The sequence below is a fragment of the Pelodiscus sinensis genome, chromosome 1 (assembly GCF_049634645.1).
Source record: "Pelodiscus sinensis isolate JC-2024 chromosome 1, ASM4963464v1, whole genome shotgun sequence".
NCBI classification, from domain to species: domain Eukaryota; kingdom Metazoa; phylum Chordata; order Testudines; family Trionychidae; genus Pelodiscus; species Pelodiscus sinensis.
In genome coordinates, this window is record NC_134711.1 from 65,250,417 (window position 1) to 65,271,393 (window position 20,977).

Here is a 20,977-nt window from a genome sequence, read left to right on the forward strand (position 1 = left end):
CTGTGCCTCAGTGGGAGCTTAGATAGTGCATATACTGCAGAATTGATACACAGTGGCAGATGAACGCTTTTATACTTAAACAGTGCAATTTTCCAATTTCTTGTAATTGTAAAACCAAACAATCATCCGCTAATTCAACCAAAATCATGTTTACATCTCACACGTCCACAAGCCTGGAAATCTGGCAAAAGGCAGGTAATTTTTCACAAGTATTTGTGAACTTCAGAACACAAGTGCATACACACTTCCTGCTGGAGGCAGTGCCAGTAGTAACATCTCTAATGTACCCTCAGGCTACACCTACACTGTTGAGTAGCTTATTTCGAGCTCTGGGTACAGTGTAGACACGCCCTCACTGTGGCTTCATTTTGCCAGTCATCAGTGTGCATCAGTGCAATGGCACCTCCATAGTACCAGAAGATCTTGGCCCTACACAGTCTCCATGTTTAGCAGAAGGCATGGAAATGACTAAAAGAACTGCCACACTTTTCTGCCCAACTGTCTTCCTTACAGAATAGTGATAGAAATGTAGCCGTGTTAGTCTGGGGTAACTGAAGCAAAATGTCTTCCTTACAGTACACCACATTTCAATGTGCGCATGCTACTGTTGACACTATACATTATTCCCTCACTGGTGATTCTGTCACCAGGGAGGAAAGCACTAGGTGCTCAGAAAACTGAAGTACACTTTGTAGGGCTAGCCCAACAATTAGAACCAAAACTCTGGATTTCGATCATCCTAACCTAGCATTTATTCTTACATGTAAGTGTAAAACTTAGAATAAAAAGTTGCAGAAAGTATGAGGTTATTGGCTTGCCTGGGAGTTTAGTAACAATACTGTCCAAATGTAAAAGTAAACTTGAATCTTTTGTTTCCTAGATCTGTGGCATCTTATGTAAGAAATGTGCTTAAAGCCTGGAGTGGAAAGAATTATGATGCTTAATTTGATAGTATTCAAGTACATCTTGCAATTGGGCTTGTTGTATGCTTTGGCTGAAGCTACATGGCTTGTGTTCTAGCCAAGTGCCATAGTTAGAGCCATCTGCAGAGAGCAAGGCTCTATAGTGTTAAAAGCAAAACAGTGTTTGTCCTCAATACTGGCCTTGGTCAGCTTAGCAAAACACAAAACCATTATCTTCAGTGGTCTTATCAATGCAGGTGCAGAGAAATTCCCTCCCCTCTCTAAAAGGAAGGAGTAATAGTACATTTTGAGCCAATTCCTTAACTGGCAGATATCAATGATCAAGGCCAGATCAAGATCAAAGTTGGTATAATGTTCTGCTTATATATTCCTCCCATCCCTAATGCTTGAAGTCAATAGATCTTCTCCAATTACACCAGCTTTGAATTTGGCATGTGTATTTTAAAAGCCACGTGGAGCCTTAAGCCACAGTGAAAGACACTGTACAGGCAGTCCCCGGGTTACGTACAAGATAGGGACGTTAGGTTTGTTCTTAAGTTGAATCTGTATGTAAGTCGGAACTGGTGTCCAGATTCAGCCGCTGCTGAAACTGATCAGTTTCAACAGCGGCTGAATCTGGACGCCAGTTCTGACTTACATACAGATTCAACTTAAGAACCCCAGGCATCCTCAAGTCAGCTGCTGCTGAAACTGATCAGCAGCTGATTCCAGGAAGCCCGGGGCAGGAGCTTCCTGTAGTCAGCCACTGGTCAGTTTCAGCAGCGGCTGACTTGGGGACGCCTGGGGCAGAGCAGCTGGGGTGCTGCTGGGTTGGTCCAGTAGCGCCCAGAGCGGTGCTATGGGACCAACCGGCAGTGCCCCAGCTGCCGTACCACAGGCGTCCAGAGCAAAGCCGCGGAGCATGGGGGCAGCGGGACAGCCCAGACGCGCCGTGGCTGTCCTGCTGCCCTCGGGCTCCGCGGCTTTGCCCTGCTTTGCTCCCTGTCTCCCTGGTCTGCAGACCAGGGGAACGGGGAGCAAAGCGGCGGAGCACGCGGGCAGTGGACAGCCCAGACGCCTGAGGGCCCCGTTCGTAACTGCGGATCCGACATAAGTCGGATCCGCGTAACTCGGGGACTGCCTGTATTTGAATTCTCAATAAAATATAAGTGGAGTAAATAACATAGTAACTGTAAATATGTGTGCCACACAACTAACTCTTATCCTTTTGTTTGCAAGGAAGGAGCATGTTTTAAACATTCTGTTACAGGAGCTCAATGAAAACCAGCTTCTTGAAGATATAGAATTTCAGGCCATGTTGCTGTCCTTTTTTAAATCTATCACTTCATAATAATTATGTAATTAATTCATAATGAGACAAAATCAAATAAAAAGAGATGAAAAAAATCATTATATAGAAAGATAAGTCCTCAAAAACATCTTAAAGAAAGCAAATTTAGTGCAAATATCAGCCATATGTTTTTAATGTCATACATTAAATATTATTACTGAGATTTATTTTGGAATAATCATTAAATAGATATTAAATTACAGGCAGCTGTCTCAATAATAGTCTGTTGGATCAATACCATACATTTTATCCATATTGACAGAGCTGTCTTACTTTGAATTGAGAATCAAAGAAAGATTTTGCATCATCACATCTATAAAGGGAAATATAATGCTGTTGGTAATTACTTACCCTCAGGCTGGCAGGAAACAAGACTGAAGCAGAAAAAACAAGATCAGAAAATTCTGTCTTAAGCATGAAAAAAAATTACATCGAGAAGCAGTCATTTTAGAAAACAAATTAGAAATATCCGTTTTGTTATTCCTAATATTTATACTTTTCCCCCTAGACCCGCTGTAACATCCACTTTGTATTACAAGAAAATATAAATGTTTCAGTGTTGATACTAATAAAAAAGATCATTGATTGATTTAGATACTGAAGATAAAATTCTGGCCTTATTGAAGTCAATTAGAGGTTTTTTTCACTGAATTTAGTGGGACCAGAATTTCACCCTCAACCTTTATTAAGTATCCTAAACATTTTTGATAGATGGAGAAGGGGTTCAGAAGCTTGCAAAGAACTTCAAAAGAACAACATTAAATTATCTAGACACTCTCCTTTATCTACAGCCTCAAACAACAAAAACACAGACCAATATGCTGATTATGAATGCTTTAGTAAAGTTTTTTAGATTTTATATTTTTGTGCAACAAGGAGTTACCATTAATTAGAATAAATCAGAAAGATACTTGGGCATGTCAGTACCTGATACCCATGGGGTAGTTAGGTCCACATTTTAAATGCCCTACTGAACCAGAGCCCTTTATACTTTCTTGCTTACAGAACCAAACATCTTTTTGCCATAGTCTCAAGGTTTTTCTGTACTATTTCCTCTCAGTTAACAATCTTGGAGATTGTATTACAGTGTGTAATTTATCATCAAAGGAGTCAAACCACCCTTTTCAAGAGAAAATGAATGGCTTTTAAACTGATTTAGCTGAGCTGTTAGCTCCGGTAACTTGTTCATCTTCATTTCTATGCAGGAAAAATATGGTCTATTCCATGATAGCACTAGCCTTGGCACGTGTTCTCCCTACTCTCTTATCCCCTGGATGATGTCAGTAAATCAGCTAGCTGATGGAATTTAAATTCAGGGACGGAAAGAGCTAAAGGCTGCTAGTAGTTCAAGGAACACAGTTTATAGCATATTTGGGCAGCCAAAGAAGGATCGCAAGTTGCACACATACTTGCATACTGCAGCATGTTATTATGCAAATAAAACATGGAGTGGGTAAATACAGTACAAAGCAACCTATTGGAAATCTTAATGACAAAAGCTATACCACGGTCTGTACAAAGCACATGCACTGGCATTTCTCTGAACAGACCCATCCAGTCTGACTGCTGCTGTTATATTTTAACAGCCAAATAATATATTGCTTATATTATAATGAAATCCATTTCCATTGAGATGAGTTGAAAGTCCAGAATCATTTCAGTGGACTTTCACTCCTTTAATAATGACACTTTTTACAATGCTTGATCCCGCAATGTGCTGAGTACCTTCAGCAAAATCCTGTGTGCCATTAATGCCTAGTGCTTTCAGCACTTTTCAGAACCTCTTAGTTTGTTCCAATATAAGAAGATTCCACTGTACTAATCTATTTAAAATGCACAGTTATCGTCCACCAGATCACTGTTGGGTAAAAGCTCCTTTACAAGAAGAATGTCACCTTCCCTTCTATTTCTGCAGCTGACGCTTGGTCCTGCATGGTACTTAGCTTTTCCAAGAGCTGATGAACACCCTCAAATTCTCATGTCTTTAATGGGAATTGAGGATGCTCAGCTCTTTTCAGAAGGACTCAACATTGAGCAGGACTGGGCCTTGCCCATGAAGAAAAGAAAATTCGTCACAATCCCCACAAAGGGATGGCTTGCTGTCTTAGGACCTCACTTTTACTGCTCCCAACAGGAGGTTCTGAGGAGCTGGGGTGGTCTTGCACATGGGTTCAGAGAGGAGAGTGAAGAGGAGTTGTTGCAACTCAAGCTGCAGTCTGCTGGAAGTGGATATAAGGTTGCTCAGAATACTGCAAAGTCACCTGCCTAGCCTGGAAGAAAAGCAAAAGGGATAATGATATGAACACAGCAGCAAAATGAGGGCAGACACATGTATCAAGTTAAGTGGCAAGCCACAACATTTATGAAACTGTAACAGAAGGGAGTGGTGCTACCCACCCATCAGGCATCCTCTCCCGTATAAGGCATTTAATTGGTTCCAGTGTGGGTGTCATGGGACCCCTTAACATATAACCCATAGCATGAGGTAAGTTCTCTTCAGCCTAGCCCCAAGGACACATCTGTCTCTGAACCCTAACACCCTACACTCTAGTTCTTCCTCCTCCCCTCCCCTTCCCCACCTCATTCCCAGCCCATGAGGGAGACAGAGGGTGCAGCACCTCTTGTTCTACCTACTGTTCCTTGGTTAGTGTCTCCCTCCCTTCCCTCGAGACTGTCCCCATCACCAAGCCACTTGATTTCCCTCACCCATGGATGCAAGTGGATGCCGATTTTGCCAGGCAGGCCCTCACCCATTACAGTGAAACTCCACATACAGTGAAGTTTTTGTTTTGGGAGAATAAAATTCTTGAGCTATAAAAAGGCTGTACCTTGTGCCACAATATTGGAAATAGCAGCACAACTACACCAGTGTTCCCTCTAAGATTTTCCATCCATGAGCCAAGTGAGTTTTGTCTTGTGCACCAATATTGAGGTCATGTGTGCTTGTTTGGATGTGTGCTACGGTGACACCCAAACTATGAACTTCTCCCTTTTCCCCTCTGTCGACATGTCTCCCATCCTCCCCGCACCCCATTTGCTCCCCTGGTGCCTGATACTGCCCCCCCTTACCATCCTCTGCTATCCTAGCTCTTGCCCTTCTCACTCCCCTTAGCCCTCCTGGGACTTTCCCCGCCTCCCCATCCTCTCTTTCCCCTGCCTGCCCTTCCCTACCCCCCTGTGCCCACCCCTCCTCTAGCGCACCTCCTCATCCCCTCTCCTAACATGTCCTTCTACCCACCTGCCCTGCCTCTCTTCTCCATTCTCTGGTGCCCATCCCTCCCCTCCATTCCCCCTTTGCGCCGTCACACATGACTTCCTCCAACTCCTGCCTTCCTCGTGCCCACCCCTACTTCCAACCCCTCTTCTCCTGGCACTCACTTCTCCACTCTCCTCTTCCTTCCTCTTGCCCCCCTTGCCCCCTGTCCTCTCCCAGCATCACCCTGTCCCCTCCCTTCTACCACCCCCACTGACATCTTCCCATCTCCTCTGCTCCTCCTGCCCTTTCTCTTCATTGTCTCCAGTTGGCCAGGGAGCAGCTGAGGCCACAGTTATGTGGCTCTGCTGAGGGGAGGGGCAGGAATAAAATTATTGATATGCACCCGCACAGATGCACACCTTACAGTGAATCCTGAATTACACTGAATTTTGTTTGCTCTACGTAAAGGTGTATCATCAACCTGCCCTGACAGAATGGAGGTTCTGTTTGTTTACTGAAGTTTTCACAAGTGTTTTATCAATTAACCTAAAGCAAAACACTCACCTTTCAAGAACCTGGAATGTTCTTACTCCAGCATTAGTAACCACCACCTCCCGTAGCTGTGTCTCTGCAGAAAGAATAAAATGCACAAAAGGATAAATGTACAAGGCATAATGCAAGCAGATACCAGGCAAATCTTTTTATGTAGCTCTGACAATGGACCTTAAACTTCACCTGCAATTATGTCACCTATTCCACTATACCTCCTTTCCTGAGCAGAGATTGATAGTTGTTCAGGAGTAGAGATCTGAAACAGTAGAGATCTGCAGGGGCATCTATTTCTATCAGTATAGTGTTTATCACAGAATTTTTACTTTAAAAAAAACTAGGGGGCTGTGCCTCCTGCTTGCTGCACTCCCCTTGTGGGGGTGGGAGGGTAGGCAACTCTGACTCTCCCCACCCCAGCCAGGAGGGAGGCCCAGGCTGCAGCTGCGCAAGCTTGGGTCCCTTCCCCCCCCCCAACCTTAAACCCTTCCTGTCAGCCACGGCGCGTGCCAGGCCTGGCTCTAACCCCGGCAGCCGCGGAGTTCCAGGGGTGCCTGCCACCATGCGTGGGGCACAGCAGGGCACAGGTATTGCCATATGCACGCAGCACTCTGGGGTGCTGCAGCCTGCTGAGGTAGAGAAAGTGGCAGTGCAGGGGGCCACTGCCCTGGCCTCTCCCCTGTGCAGTCCTACCTGTGCTGCTCACCACCCCTGCCCTGTCTGCAGAACCCAGGACCACCCGTCCGCCCGCTGGGAGCACAAGGAAAGGAGCAGACAGGTCTCAGGGGTTCTCTGGAAGCTGCAGTAAGTGCAGCCATTGGGAAGGGGGTGAATCTCTGCGGGAGCAGCCAAACAGGTGATCAGGCACTGTACTCTGGCTCCCCAAGAGCCTGGCAGCATGGGAGCCCCTAAGAGCCTGCTTCTGGCACATACGCCCAGCTGGGAGCTCCGGTCCTAGTGCCTGTCCCAGGACTTCTGCCCCAAGTGCCGCACTCTTCCCCACCTGTCCCTGGGCTGTCATGGCTGCGATGTGGGGTCTGCCAGCTACTATGCCACGTTTCTTGGCGTTGAAAGCCCTGTGAGGTGGAGAATGGGGAGTAGAGGCTTGGTTTAAAAGAGCAATTCCAAGTGGCGAGGGGAAGCATTGAGGTTGGGCTCAAGAGGGGGGAAGGGGAAGGGAGGGAGAGGGAGGAGGCAAGCGAGATGCAGAGTGACATGATGACATCACTCTGTCACCTTGCAGGCAAAACTTTCTTTAATATATAGAGAGACAAGCATTTTGAGGTATATTTGTACTGCAATGTCAGGTGTGACTGGAGCTTGGGCAGATAAACCTGAACTATCATATCTAAAAATAGCAGTGCCCAGTCAATGTATAACTCTGGAGGGCAGAACTGAACCTGGGATCTCTGGTGCTTAGTGCATGAGCCTCTACCACTTGAACTAAAAGTTGTGGCTGCATAGCACACTCAGTTCTTTCCCTCTGTAGGTGGTCTAAGTGTCACTAGATTTGACAGTATACCCCACCCAGTAGGTGTGTGGGTTACAGACACACACAGGTTCCAGAAATACAAGTAGGTCTCCAGTAAGCTTGTACAACGTACAGTTAAGCCTTTGCCATGATATATACACGGTTATATTTAGCCATGCTAGTGTAGGCATTTCTGCTCTAGCCTTCAGTGTAGCCATATCTTAATTGTACAGATATTAACCCAGGCTTCTATAAAAATGTAAACAAGTGCCTAAGGTTACTTATGTGAGTAGCCCCATTGAGATATACGAGATTATTCATGCGAATAAAATTATGCCACAGAGGTGTAAATTATTTCAGTACTAGTTCTTTATTTATACGATTCTGAAATGGGATTCTAAACCAATAGCTTCCAAAAATAAATAAATGTAGTAACTCTCTTTCCTTCTAATTGCCTTTTTATTATAGAGAAATCCTACATTTCTGTCTTCTTTTTGTTAAATTTAATATTTGTGAAACAAGAAATCATGTAACTCTGGGAACAAAAAAAATCAACTTTTCTGAAATTTAAATTTAAAACACATACTAACAACAGAGGCCAGATGTTTGGTTATGTAAGGACTATAAACAAACTCATTCATTCCCCCTTTCAGAAATCATTAACTCAGTGCACCACCATGGAGGCAGACAATCCATCCATCCTCAGCTCTGTAGGGGAGGGAGGTATTTACCCATCCAGCTTCAGATCATTAATCAAAGTCCATCCAAATTCCAACTGAAATCAAGCGTCCCTTGAATGACTTTGTGTAATGGGAAACAAACCCCCCAAAACAATGCATTCACTGGCTTCAGTACTGAAGCATACAAAAAATTCTAATTACACATGGAAATTGATTCTGGACTGCCTGAGAAAACATATAATAAGTGTGCAAGTGCAGTCAATATGCTATTTATAAAATGACAATTGTCAAGTATTCATGCACCCTTCAAAAATGTAATTCAAATTTAAACGTAGACATCATGAACGACATTTAAGAGAAGAATAAACCTAAAAGATACCTGTGATATCAATAAAATAGATTTCCTTTTAATGCCCAGATTGGGATAGGATGGGAATAGCAGGTAAAAAAACACATAAAGGCATTTTAAAAAGCTTTAAGAATATAGCAACCAAATTTGTAGCATGCCCTACAGAACTGACCAGTTAACTTGAACCCAAGAGTGGTAAAAGAATTAGCCAAGAATCTCCCTGAACTAATATTGTTGATTTTAAACAAATTTTGGAACACAGGGAAAATTCCAGAGGACTGGAAAAAAGCTAATGTTTTGCCAGTATTTAAAGAAGTAAATGTGATGACCTGGGAAACTGTAGATTGGTTAGCCTGACTTCAACTCCAAGCAAAATCCTGAAAAGTCTGATATAGGACAGAATCAGTAAAAAAAATTCAATGATGGTAATATAATTAATTCCAATAAACTTGATACAGTGTTTTTTATATGATTGCAGGTTTGCTTCATAAAAGTAACTGTTTCATCTCATGTATTTAAAACTTTTGTTGGTCCCACATTATATTCTGATAAAAAATTACTTTAACAGAATAACCTGGATTGCTTGGAAAGGTATACCCATATGATGTTGTAGCGACTAGGGTAAATGTGATCTGCAGCTAAAGAAGCAGGAGTAGAGTAGGGAAGTGGTATTACCTCTGTATTCAATATTAGCAAGATCATTAATACAATCCTGAGTTCACCTCTGATTTAGGGTTAGAAAGGAAGCTGACAAACTGGAAATGATTCAGAAAAGAGCTACAAAATTAACTTTATGTTTGGAATAGAGGCTTTACAGTGAGAGTCTGAAGAAGCCCAATCTATTTAATTTATCAAGAGAAGGTTAAGAAGTTACTTGATCAGGATCTACAAATATCCTTATAAGGAAGATATTTCTGACAGAGGGGACTCTTTAGTCTAGAACAGTGGTAGACAACCTGCAGCCTGAAGGCCCCGTGAGATTCATTGAGGTAAGCCGCTGGTGACCACCCGACAGATTGTTTACCTTGCATCCATAGATAAGGTTGCTTGCTGCTCCCAATGGCTGTGGTTCACCGTTCCCAGCCAATAGGAGCTGTAGGAAGCAGCAGCTATAAATCCCAATGGCTAGTGCTACTTCCTGCACCTCCCATTGGCCGGGAACAGGGAACTGCAGCCAATGAAAGCTGTGCATGGCTATACCTGTGGACAGAAAGTAAACAACCTGTTTGGAGGCCTGCCAACAGGTTACCCTGATGAACCACACGTGGCCTGCAAGCCACAGGTTGCCCACCACTGATCCAGAATAACAAAAATATAATGGGAACTAGTAGTTGGAGCTGAAATTAGACAAATTCAACCTGGGAATAGGTAGAAATTTTAACAATTAGGATAAATGACCATTAAAAAATTCCCTAGGGATGTTATCGATTCTTTTTCCCTTGCTGTTTTTAAGTCAGTGCTGGATGTTTTTCTTAAAGTCGTGGTCCTAAAGCAGAAATTAGTAGGTGAGATTCTTTAGCCTAAGAAGTCAGATTAGACTTGAATATCCATCCTGCTGGTTGTGAAATTTTTGCTTGTATGAAAAATGACAAATTGCTGTCATACATTTTCTCGCAGAGAGAATTCTGCAAAAAAAGAACTTTGAGAAAATCTTAGGCCATTTAGAATCAACTCAAATATAGTCCAAAAAGCCACAAAACTTGCCCTTACTTTCCTCCGAATAGGAACAGAATATAATATTGAATAGAATTAAAATTTGTTTGTTTGTTTGTTTGTTTGTTTGTTTAAAAAAACGATAGTAAGCTACATCACTTCAGAATAGTGCAAGACACTAAGGCTACGTCTAGACTGGCATGATTTTGCGGAAATACTTTTAACAGAAAAGTTTTTCCATTAAAAGTATTTCCGCAAAAGAGTATCTAGATTGGCAAGGATGCTTTTGCACAAAAAGTGCTTTTCCACAAAAGCATCCATGCCAATCTAGATGCACTTTTGTGCAAGAAAGCTCCGATGGCCATTTTAGCCATCGGGCTTTCTTGCGCAAAAAATTAAGGTGCCTGTCTACACTGGCCCTCTTGCACAAGTATTCTTGCGGGAGCATGAAAGTATTTGCGCAAGAAGCACTGATTTTGTACATTACAAAGTCATTGCTCTTGCGCAAATTCAAGTGGCCAGTGTAGACAGCTGGCAAGTTTTTCGCAAAAGCGGCTGCTTTTGTGCAAAATCTTGCCAGTCTAGACACACCCTACATGTACAGTTCACCACAAAAAGATCTAATGAGGATCTGAAATTAGGAAAATAAGAACTCCCTACTGCAGAGGCAGGCAATAAAATGGCTGCAGTTTGCCAGCGTTATCCCTGGCAGGACACCATTGCTACTATATTTTACCTGTGCCTCTGTATGTATGGGCAATTGCAGCTCTCATTAGGCATGGATCACTGTTCCTGAATAATGGGAGCAGTGCAGACTGGGACACTGCTTCACATTGCTGTTCCTGGCCAATGGGAGCTATCTGTGGCCAATAGGAGCTGCTATTGACCATTCCTGTGGAGGATCAGGTAAATATAATGGTGGCAGCCCACCACGGGCTAACCAGTGAACCAGATCCGTGGACTGGTATTTGCCCATCTCAACCTACTGAAACAAATCTGTAAAAGTGCAGAGTGTACCAATGAATTAAACATGGTCCATCTTTCACAAACAGTCCTCTCCCTCTCTGAATGTCTAGAATCCTTATTCAGGAGATGTTACTGAGGTGTGAGTTTCCAGTTAAAGCTTTCTGAGAGAGAATATTCCACTTCACACACAAAGCATGAATCTCAGTAGAGACTATTCGGATGGGAATCTTTGGTATGGAGTTTTATTGTAACTTGGACAAATTGCTCTCATACAACTGATGAGAGGCCTTCGTGAAAGGCCTTGTTACAGTGCTCTCTTTTACCTATCCTATTGAGAGGAAGACTGGTCCAGTAGGTTAGGGTTTTGAAGAGTTTTTGAAGAGCTGTGTTCAAATTCCTGCACTCCCACAAACTGGAAGGCTTGTCTTCAGTAACCAGGAGATCGACACTGTGGAGATCAATCTCCTGGGGTTCGATTTAGTGGGTCTAGTAAGGACCTGCTAAATCAGCCACTGATTGCTTCCCTGATGACCCCATTACTCCACCGGGTTGCGAAGAATAAAGTAATGTCTACAGAAGAGTTTCTCTTAGCGACCCCCACAGTGGGAATGCTGCAGCATTTTGACCTAAGGTACATCGACTCCAGCTACACTATTGTTGTAACTGGAGTTATGTGTCTTAGATAGACTTTCTCCCATAGAGTAGACCTAGCTTCAGTGATAATGGACAAGATACTTAGCCTACCTTAAAGCTCAGTTGCCCATCTGTACTTTTTATATCTGAGGGATGTTATGGAGGTAAATACATTTAAAAATATGAGATATTCAGGCCACATCTATACTTACCATGCCAGAGATCGATCTTCTGGAATTCAATTAAGCAATTCTAGTAATTACCTGTTAAATTGAACATTGAGGATGCCCCCAGACAACACCAGTACTCCTCAATTCACAAGGAATAAGGGAGGTTGATGGGAGCAAATGCTCCCATTAACTTCACCCTGTGGAGACAGCACCAAGGTCAGCTTAAGGTATGTCAACTCCAGCTACGTTATTTACGTAAGCTGACCTTAGAATCATAGGATCCTAGGGCTGGAAGAGACCGGAGGAGGTCATCGAATCCAACCCCTTGCCCAAAGCAGGACCTTCCAGGTGTAGTAAAGACCTGGCCTCAAATACTATATTGCATGGGGCCATATATGATTCATTATTTTACATCAAATATGGGATCTTTGTTCTACACACTTCCTGTGGAATGTCTCCCCTTTGGAAAAATAGCTGCTCTCACAAATATGTGTGTGATGTTTATTTATTTAAGTTTGCAAGACATTGCCCTGTCCCAACTCCCCAAAAGGAAGGTGATATAGAAAGGGAAAGTATTGTCAGAAAATTTAGCAGTTTTACTGAGGGCCAGATTTTTATAAATGTGTGCCAGGAGAAAAGATGCATGTCCCATTACTTCATGTTCAGTCATGGTAAATGAGTGACAGTCATTAACGTGTTCCTGTACTGTGTGTGCACGATTGATTAAAATGAACACACAAATAATGCATTCACCATTCTAAAAATATGAGCCAGTACGTTCTATAATGACACTGGTAGTCAGTCTATTTATATTTCAGTATTAGACATTGTTTACTCATTAAAAAAGAACAGTATGAACAATTAGATGTGCACTGTAAACCATAAACTTGATTTATAGTGAAAGTGCATTTGTCTCTGCAGCCCAGCTGCCAGTAAATTGACTACACGGTTACAGGACTTCTTAACAGTATATTAATGATGACAAAACAAGGCTCCTAAACAACTGCCTTTGGCATCAGAGGTTCAAACATACTCATGTTGCTTTTTAACAACCAAATTAATTCCACATGAAGAGAAATGTATTTATTCTTTTTTTTTTTTTTTTAAACCCTGCAGACGACTTGCAGGAAATGGCTTGACATACATTCCCAAGGGAGCATTTGCCGGCCTTTTCAGTCTTAAAGTGCTGTAAGTAAACTGTGTGTTGTTTGATATATTTCTGATTTCCTAAATGCCCTAGGGAACTAATTAACATGTAAAGATTTGATCAAGTAAATTGCATATTTTGATCAGTTCATTGTAAGCTATTCAGATGGAATTAAGATACATATTAACATTTGTATATCTTTGTTTTATTATATGGAAAATGTCCTAAACACAAACTTGCTCATCAACTAAATGTCACTATAAAAGATCAAAGACAAAAATTATTCCAGTTAATAATTTCTTTAACTGTCCAAAAAAGTTCTGAATTCAAGTCTAAAAGCTTTAGAGGTGTTTTTAATGGTTTCATAACATTGAGGTTAACTTTTCTTTTTGCTTTTTGAGGGGCAAGATGGATAAATTAATAACAGTAAACAAGGCATAATTTAAATACAGCTCTCAATTCATATCTAAATTTTGTATCTTCATGGATATAATTGAAATGGGATAAGCTCGGGTCTATAAAAGTTAATGGATATCCTCTGCCTTTCTTATGCTTACTTTTGATTAAAAACTTGTACACTTGAGAAGTATAATACAGTACATAATAAAAGCTGTAAAAATAGGATTATGGGCCAAATCCCACACTGTTTATTTGACTTTACTTCAGGGAAGATTTTTGTAGGTAAGGACAACAAACATTTGCCCCTTGTTGAATAAAATGCCAGCCTTCTATTCATTATCAGCCATAGCCAGAGATCCCGTTCCCTTCAAAATTATGCCCAGCCATTGCAAGATGTGTAAATGGGAGAAGATAAGAAGGACTCTCTCTCTCCTGTCCACCCGGTTGTTGGCACAATTGCAGTGTTTGGCACAGGAAGCTCTGGGGCTGCTACCTTATGGCGTTAATGTCAGAAATATCTCCTCTAATTGGGACTAAGGTAGAGCAAGGTCAAAATTAGAGTATCCCTTCTGCAATGACTATCTTAACTTCTGGCTGGACAAAGATGAGAGCTGGTAGCTGCACCCTCTTCAAGTGATCACAATCCCCTCCATGCTGTCCATTAGTGGTTGGCAGATCCAATTTTACTCAAAGCCCTTTTGCACAATGGGGCTGTGTCTAGACTACATCCCTCTTTCGATAGAGGGATGTAAATTAGACACGTCAAAATTGCAAATGAAGCAAGGATTTAAATATCCCGCACTTCATTTGCATAATTGCGTCATAGCGCTCTTTTGAAAAAGCGCCATTTCGAAAGTAAAACTGTGGTCTAGATGTAGTTCTTTTGAAAACGGCAGGCTTTTTTGAATGATCCTGTAAAACCTCATATTTTGATGAGTACAGGATCTTTCGAAAAAGCCTGCTGTTTTCAAAAGAACCGCATCTAGACCTCGGTTTTACTTTAAAAATGGCGCTTTTTTGAAAGACCACCATGATGCAATTATGCAAATGAAGTGCAGGATATTTAAATCCCCGCTTCATTTACAATTTTGACGTGTCTAATTTACATCGCTCTGTCGAAAGAGGGATGTAGTCTAGACACAGCCTGGGAGTTTATCCAAGAATAGACCTCTGGCTTTGGCACTTCTTGGGTTTTTCTGGAAGCTCATCAGTTCTCCTCCTAGTCCAAAATGTTATATCAAACTGAAAAAAAATGAAAAGTGAGTTTCAGCTCCTGAAAAAAAAAGGCAGCGCAAGAATGTTACAGATATAGAGAATGGGTTATTTTTCAGGTCACTGCCCTATTTTGTGCCAAAAAGAGGAACTGCCTCTGTAGACTTGAAAAAACTAATCTCACTAGGCTACATTCTATCATTTTTACTCAAGCAAAACTCTACATGGGCCAAATTTTACTGAGAAAATTTCCAATTAGATGTAATAGCTGTTCTCGTGAATAAGAATATCAGAAGGTGGTCCATTGCCTTTGAAGTTTTGCCTGAGTAACAAATGGGAAGGAGACTTTTGGGGGGGAGCCATGCTCATTAGCACCTGAAAAGAGTTAGGAGAACAAGTCCCACTGAAAGCCCGTGAGATGTGTACTCTGAACTATCTCAGGGTATGTCTACACTACCCTCCTAGTTCGAACTAGGAGGGTAATGTATGCATACCGCACTTGCTAATGAAGCCCGGGATTTGAATTTCCCGGGCTTCATTAGCATAAGCGGGGAGCCGCCATTTTTAAATCCCCGCTGCTTCGAACCCCGTGTAGCGCGGCTACACGGGGCTCGAACTAGGTAGTTCGGACTAGGGTGCCTATTCCGAACTACCGGTACACCTCGTTTCACGAGGAGTACCGGTAGTTCGGAATAGGACCCTAGTCCGAACTACCTAGTTCGAGCCCCGTGTAGCCGCGCTACACGGGGTTCGAAGCAGCGGGGATTTAAAAATGGCGGCTCCCCGCTTATGCTAATGAAGCCCGGGAAATTCAAATCCCGGGCTTCATTAGCAAGTGCGGTATGCATACATTACCCCGCTAGTTCGAACTAGCGGGGTAGTGTAGACATACCCTCAGATGCTTTTGAAAATTCAACAGTTAGCATGTTTCTGTTAGTACAATTACTTCATGCTGAAAGTATTTGCTCACCTTGAGAGGATAAATGCAGTAATGAAAAAAACGCAAAGTGTGAGTTTTAAATGTAGGTTAGCAATTTTTAGATATCTGTGTAAATTTAATTTGATAAGGTAAAAAACCTGCTCCCCATAATACCTATACAATTCCATATCTGGATTTTCATGGGTAGAGGAGAGCACTAAAGACTGTAAAGTAAAATCTTTTTTTTTTTTTACATTGTTTCTGGATTTTAATGAAGAATGCTGCAGAACAATGAATTAAAGCAGGTTCCCAATGAAGCACTACAGAACTTGCGCAGTCTTCAGTCTCTGTAAGTACACTTGATATACTACCCTATATTATGGTGTAAACATATAACTAATTTATAAGATAATGTTATTAAATAGTATATTTGATAAAAAAAAATGTCCCAGCTCCCTTTGAGTTCATTTTCAACTACAGTCCCATATTCTTCAATTAAACATCAGAGATCCCTCTCTTCAACAACAGTTGGCTTCCATATTTTCAAAAAGGTTATTACAGACTCTGGTGTAAAGTAATTTTGTGAATTGGTTATCTAATAATTGTTGTTTCATTCAGTGGCCTTTTTCTTTTTTGACCAGAGACAAAAGAAAATATTTCAAGCGTATGCTTTTGAGGTTATTCTTCTTTCCTTTGATCTTTGTCAAAGTCATGAGAAAACTCTGGTCTAAAATCTTCATTTGGTTTTTCTCTCTTCTAAACATAAAAAATAATATCTTGCTAAATCTCATTATTCTATAGGTATTCTGATCTAAAATGTGATAAGGCAAGCAAAACAGGGTTTTTTGTTGTTGTTGTTGTTGTTGCTTTAAGAAAGGCTGTGGAATATCCAGCACAGTTTCTAAATAAAATGACAATATCAGTCTTTCTTTGTTGAGAATGTCTGTCCCCGAGGGGTGGAGAGGAAGAAGCTGAAGAAGAAAAGCATAGGGTTATGTTGTCTGTGTAAAAGACTGGTATCTGGTGACAGAATTAAAATAAAAAAAGAATGACAGAGGCCAGTAGGAACTTTAAACAGCTGTGTAGCAGACAGAAGATGGAGTGATAAGGGCTTGTATAGAAAAAGCTACTATCAGCTGAAAGAAGATCATTGGCAAAAGTGAGTTCTTTGAGGAAAAGAAAACCATGATTCTTTTGTTTGTTCCAATTGGGTTGTGCCTGACAGATAAAGGTGTGCATCAGAGATGCAGTTTCTTGTTTCATACAGTGTAGTAATTTTCTGTTCATAAGGGAATTCTTGCCTTGGTTGGTGATTTACAATAGGAATTACTTTTGCAAACCCTTGAAATAAAAGAAGTCCTATCAAATGAGTAATTAAAAGGTTAAAAGCTCTTAGAAACCTTTTACCAAAACAAAGTTTTCTTTAGTATAGCTGGGTTTCATATGTATTTATGTTTAACTTTATAGTCTGGCATGATTTGTCTGAGCCTCATTAACCGAGACTTTAGATTAGAGTAGTTGTGAATAGCAGAATGTTGGTGCCAACTCTCTCATCTTTTTTGCTTTTAACCCTAAAAAGATTTTCATGTTTAGGAATGAGTAGCCAAGCTAGTACCATTGCTGCCTTAAAGAAGGTGTAGCTGATTATGTGACAGTGCTAAATTAAATGTATTAATACACAAAGTAGCAACTTTTCCCTGTTCACTCATAGCACCAGTTTATTTATGCATTAAAATATAAGTTAATAAATGGTCTTTTCCTCCAACCTCTGGTATATAGATGTTTTAATTCCCAGCATTTAATGGATATATTGGAAAATCAATTTCTTCCACACTTTCATCCAACAATGGTGATTGTTACTGGTTCCCAGTGAGAAGCAACCTAGGCTAATGAGTGGGCCACATGAGTGGCCTTCCTTCATGTCAGTGGGCCACAAGTTGTCATAACCAAGATGGTCTCCAAGATTTGCTAACTGTGCTTGTGTACCTAGAATTTTTGTGGTGTGCTGATTGAACCATAGCAGCATTTTGATTAGATGCAGAGGGAGCACACGGCTTTCACAATGTTGTAGGATGTCAGCACACACCTCACTTCACATTAGGGATGTTAAATATCGGTTAATTGAATAGTCGATTAACTTCATGAATTTTTATTGGTTACTCGAATATTCTATAGTCCCTGGGAGCGGAGTGCTCTCCAGCTGGCACTCCCGAGGAGCCCCCTGCCACTCCACATTGCTGCCTTCTTTTGAAATTTCATTTATAGTCACATGCTTTGCTATGATTCACCTTCTCACAAATTAAAAAATACAAAATCCTAGAAAATAAGATTTTGACATAGTAGCACACAAGAGTTTATACATAATGAAATAGTAGAATATGCTTTATTTCACCCTAAACAACAAAGATCTGGGAAGAACAATGTAAGACTTAATCTGTCATTAAAAGCAAATGAAGAATGCACACGGTATTTCATTAATTAAAGCTAAAATTGAAACAATCCTTAAAACCCAGCATATGAAAATCCTCTTCAATTTTAGAAGGTTTCTGATTTTCTGATAGCTTTCTTTGATAGGATAACGAGTCTTGTGGATAAGGGAGAAGCAGTGGACGTGGTATACCTTGACTTTAGTAAGGCATTTGATATGGTCTCACATGACCTTCTTATCAATAAATTAGGAAAATATAACTTAGATGGGGCTACTATAAGGTGGGTGCATAAGTGGCTGGATAACCGTTCTCAGAGAGTAGTTATTAATGGTTCACAATTCTGCTGCAAAGGCATAACAAGTAGGATTCAGTAGGGGTCTGTTTTGGGACCGGTTCTGTTCAATATCTTCATCCACAATTTAGATATTGGCATAGAAAATACTCTTATTAAGTTTGAAGATGATACCAAGCGGGGTGGGGTTGCAACTGCTTTGGAGGATAGTGTCATAATTCAAAATGATCTGGACAAACTGGAGAACTGGTCTGAGGTAAATAGGATGAAGTTTAATAAGGACAAACGCAAAGTACTACACTTAGGAAGGGACATTCAGATTCACACATACAGAATGGGAAGTGACTGTCTAGGAAGGAGTAATGCAGAAAGGGATCTAGGGATCATAGTGGACCACAAGCTAAATATGAGCCAACAATGTGACGCTATTGCAAAAAAAGCAAACATGATTCTGGAATGCATTAACAGGAATGCTGTGAGTCACGAGCAGTCATTCTTCCGCTTTATTCTGCACTAATTAGGCCTCAGTTGGAGTATTGTGTCTACTACTGGGCACCACATTTCAAGAAAGATGTGGCGAAATTGGAGAAGGTCCCGAGAAGAGCAACAAGAATGATTAAAGGTCTAGAGAACATGACCTATGAAGGAAGACTTAAAGAGTCCGACTTGTTTAGTTTGGAAGGGAGAAGACTGACACGGGACATGATAGCAGTTTTCAGGCATCTAAAATGGTGTCACAAGGAGGAGGGAGACAAATTATTCTCCTTGGCCTCTGACGATAGGACAAGAAGCAATGGGCTTAAACTGCAGCAAAGGAGGTTTAGGTTGGACATTAGGAAAAACTTCTTACCTGTCAGGGTGGTGAAACACTGGAATAAATTGCCTAGGGAGGTTGTGGAATTTCCATCTCTGGAGATGTTTACGAGCAAGGTAGATAGACATCTATCCAAGGAATATCTACACTATGTCTAGGGAGGCTAATGTAGGCATTCAAAGTTGCAAATGACGCCTGGGATTTAAATATTCCGAGCTTTATTTGCATCTTCCCGTCTGGGCGCCATTTTTAAATCCCACTAGTCCGAACTAACTGCCCGCGGATACACGTGGCAGTCAAACATTAACTTGAACTAAGTCCTTAGCTCAAATTAACTGTTACTCTTTGTGGAATGATGTATTTAAATCCCGGGCTTCATTTGCAACTTCAAATGCCTACATTAGCCTCCCTAGTTCGAACTAGGGGGCTAGTGTAGACATACCCTCAGGGATGGTCTAGACAATACTGGGTCCTGCCATGAGGGCAGGGGACTGGACTCGATTATCTCTCGAGGTCCCTTCCAGTTCTAGTGTTCTATGATTCTAAAGTACTCTAGCCCGATTGTCAATTTTGAGTATGTACTATTTTAACAACTCTTAAAGGCCTCAGCTACATAGATTTGATCCTAATAATTATGCGAATCTCAGTGTTCCTGTATCACGTGAGAATTTGAAGGAAGTAATCAGGGAGCTTTCATTTGAGAAGTGCCAAGTCATAATGGATACACTTCAGAATTCTACAAAATCATATCTGATATCACATTAGAAAATTTACCCAGCATTGCTTGAGTCCTTAACTCAGTTAATTTTTGTTTTTTGGGGAATATAAAATGAAAATGTACATGCTTAATTTAAATCATTGGTTTGAGATGGGGCTGGAGATGAGGGGTTTAGTATGCATATGCCCCAGGGAACTGCTCCAATACTGTCTTACCACAGCACCTCTCTATGGCCGTTGCAGCTTCAGAGGACACAGAGGGGAGAATGGTGTATGTCCCCACGAGCCGGAGTGAGGAATGCCACTAACTGTGCATTACTCTCTGATGAAGGGAAACAGCCAACAATCTGCCCATACAAATGGGGGGGGGGGGGCCTTCATCTCCATCCTCTCCCTTCCCTAAAGGGATGGTGGGAGGCTCAGAGCTAGGGCAGTCCTAGAGAGGGGGCACCCTCCCTCCCCAAGCTCTTTTCACATACCTGGTGATTCTGTCTCTTTTCTGTATGGTTTTCTGAGAAGCAGTCCCATTCCAGGCACATCCCATTTTCCTGAAAAACAAACCCTTACCTTGCTTTAAGTTATGGTAAGAGGAAGCTGTTTAACGAATTTGGTACAGGCAGTCCCCGGGTTACGTACAAGATAGGGACTGTAGGTTTGTTCTTAAGTTGAATCTGTATGTAAGTCGGAACTGGCGTCCAGATTCAGCCGCTGCTGAAACTGATCAGTTTCAACAGCGGCTGAATCTCGATGCCAGTTCTGACTTACATACAGATTCAAATTAAGAACCCCAGGCATCCCCAAGTCAGCTGCTGCTGAAACTGATCAGCGGCTGATTCCAGGAAGCCCGGGGCAGGGGCTTCCTGTAGTCAGCCACTGGTCAGTTTCAGCAGCGGCTGACTTGGGGATGCCTGGGGCAGAGCAGCTGGGGTGCTGCTGGGTTGGTCCAGTAGCGCCGCCGCTCCTCGGCGCTACTGGACCAACCCAGCAGCACCCAAGCTGCTCTGCCCCAGGCGTTCTGATTCAGCCACTGCTGAAACTGACCAACAGTGGCTGAATCAGGACGCCTGGGGCAGAGCAGCTGGGGTGCTGCCGGGTTGGTCCAGTAGCGCCCAGAGCGGCGCTATAGGACCA

At 41.9% G+C, this 20,977-nt stretch overlaps 1 protein-coding gene and 1 long non-coding RNA gene across 4 annotated transcripts in view; one reads left to right on the top strand and one right to left on the bottom strand.

Moving 5' to 3' along the window:
* LGR5 (leucine rich repeat containing G protein-coupled receptor 5) overlaps positions 1-20,977 on the top strand; it is a 151,702-nt gene that overhangs the window by 74,897 nt on the left and 55,828 nt on the right. For all 3 annotated transcript variants that reach the window (XM_006121556.4, XM_075931817.1, XM_006121555.4), the window contains exons 3-4: positions 13,034-13,105; positions 15,872-15,943. In XM_006121556.4, the coding sequence (XP_006121618.2) occupies positions 13,034-13,105; positions 15,872-15,943 (144 nt within the window). The remainder of the gene's footprint in view (positions 1-13,033; positions 13,106-15,871; positions 15,944-20,977) is intronic.
* Positions 4,388-20,977, bottom strand: part of LOC142829857 (uncharacterized) — an 82,510-nt gene continuing 65,920 nt past the window's right edge. Inside the window, exons 2-3 of the long non-coding RNA XR_012904730.1 lie at positions 6,014-6,077; positions 4,388-4,523 (exon numbers count right to left, since the gene is read on the bottom strand). This is a non-coding gene — a long non-coding RNA (uncharacterized LOC142829857). The remainder of the gene's footprint in view (positions 4,524-6,013; positions 6,078-20,977) is intronic.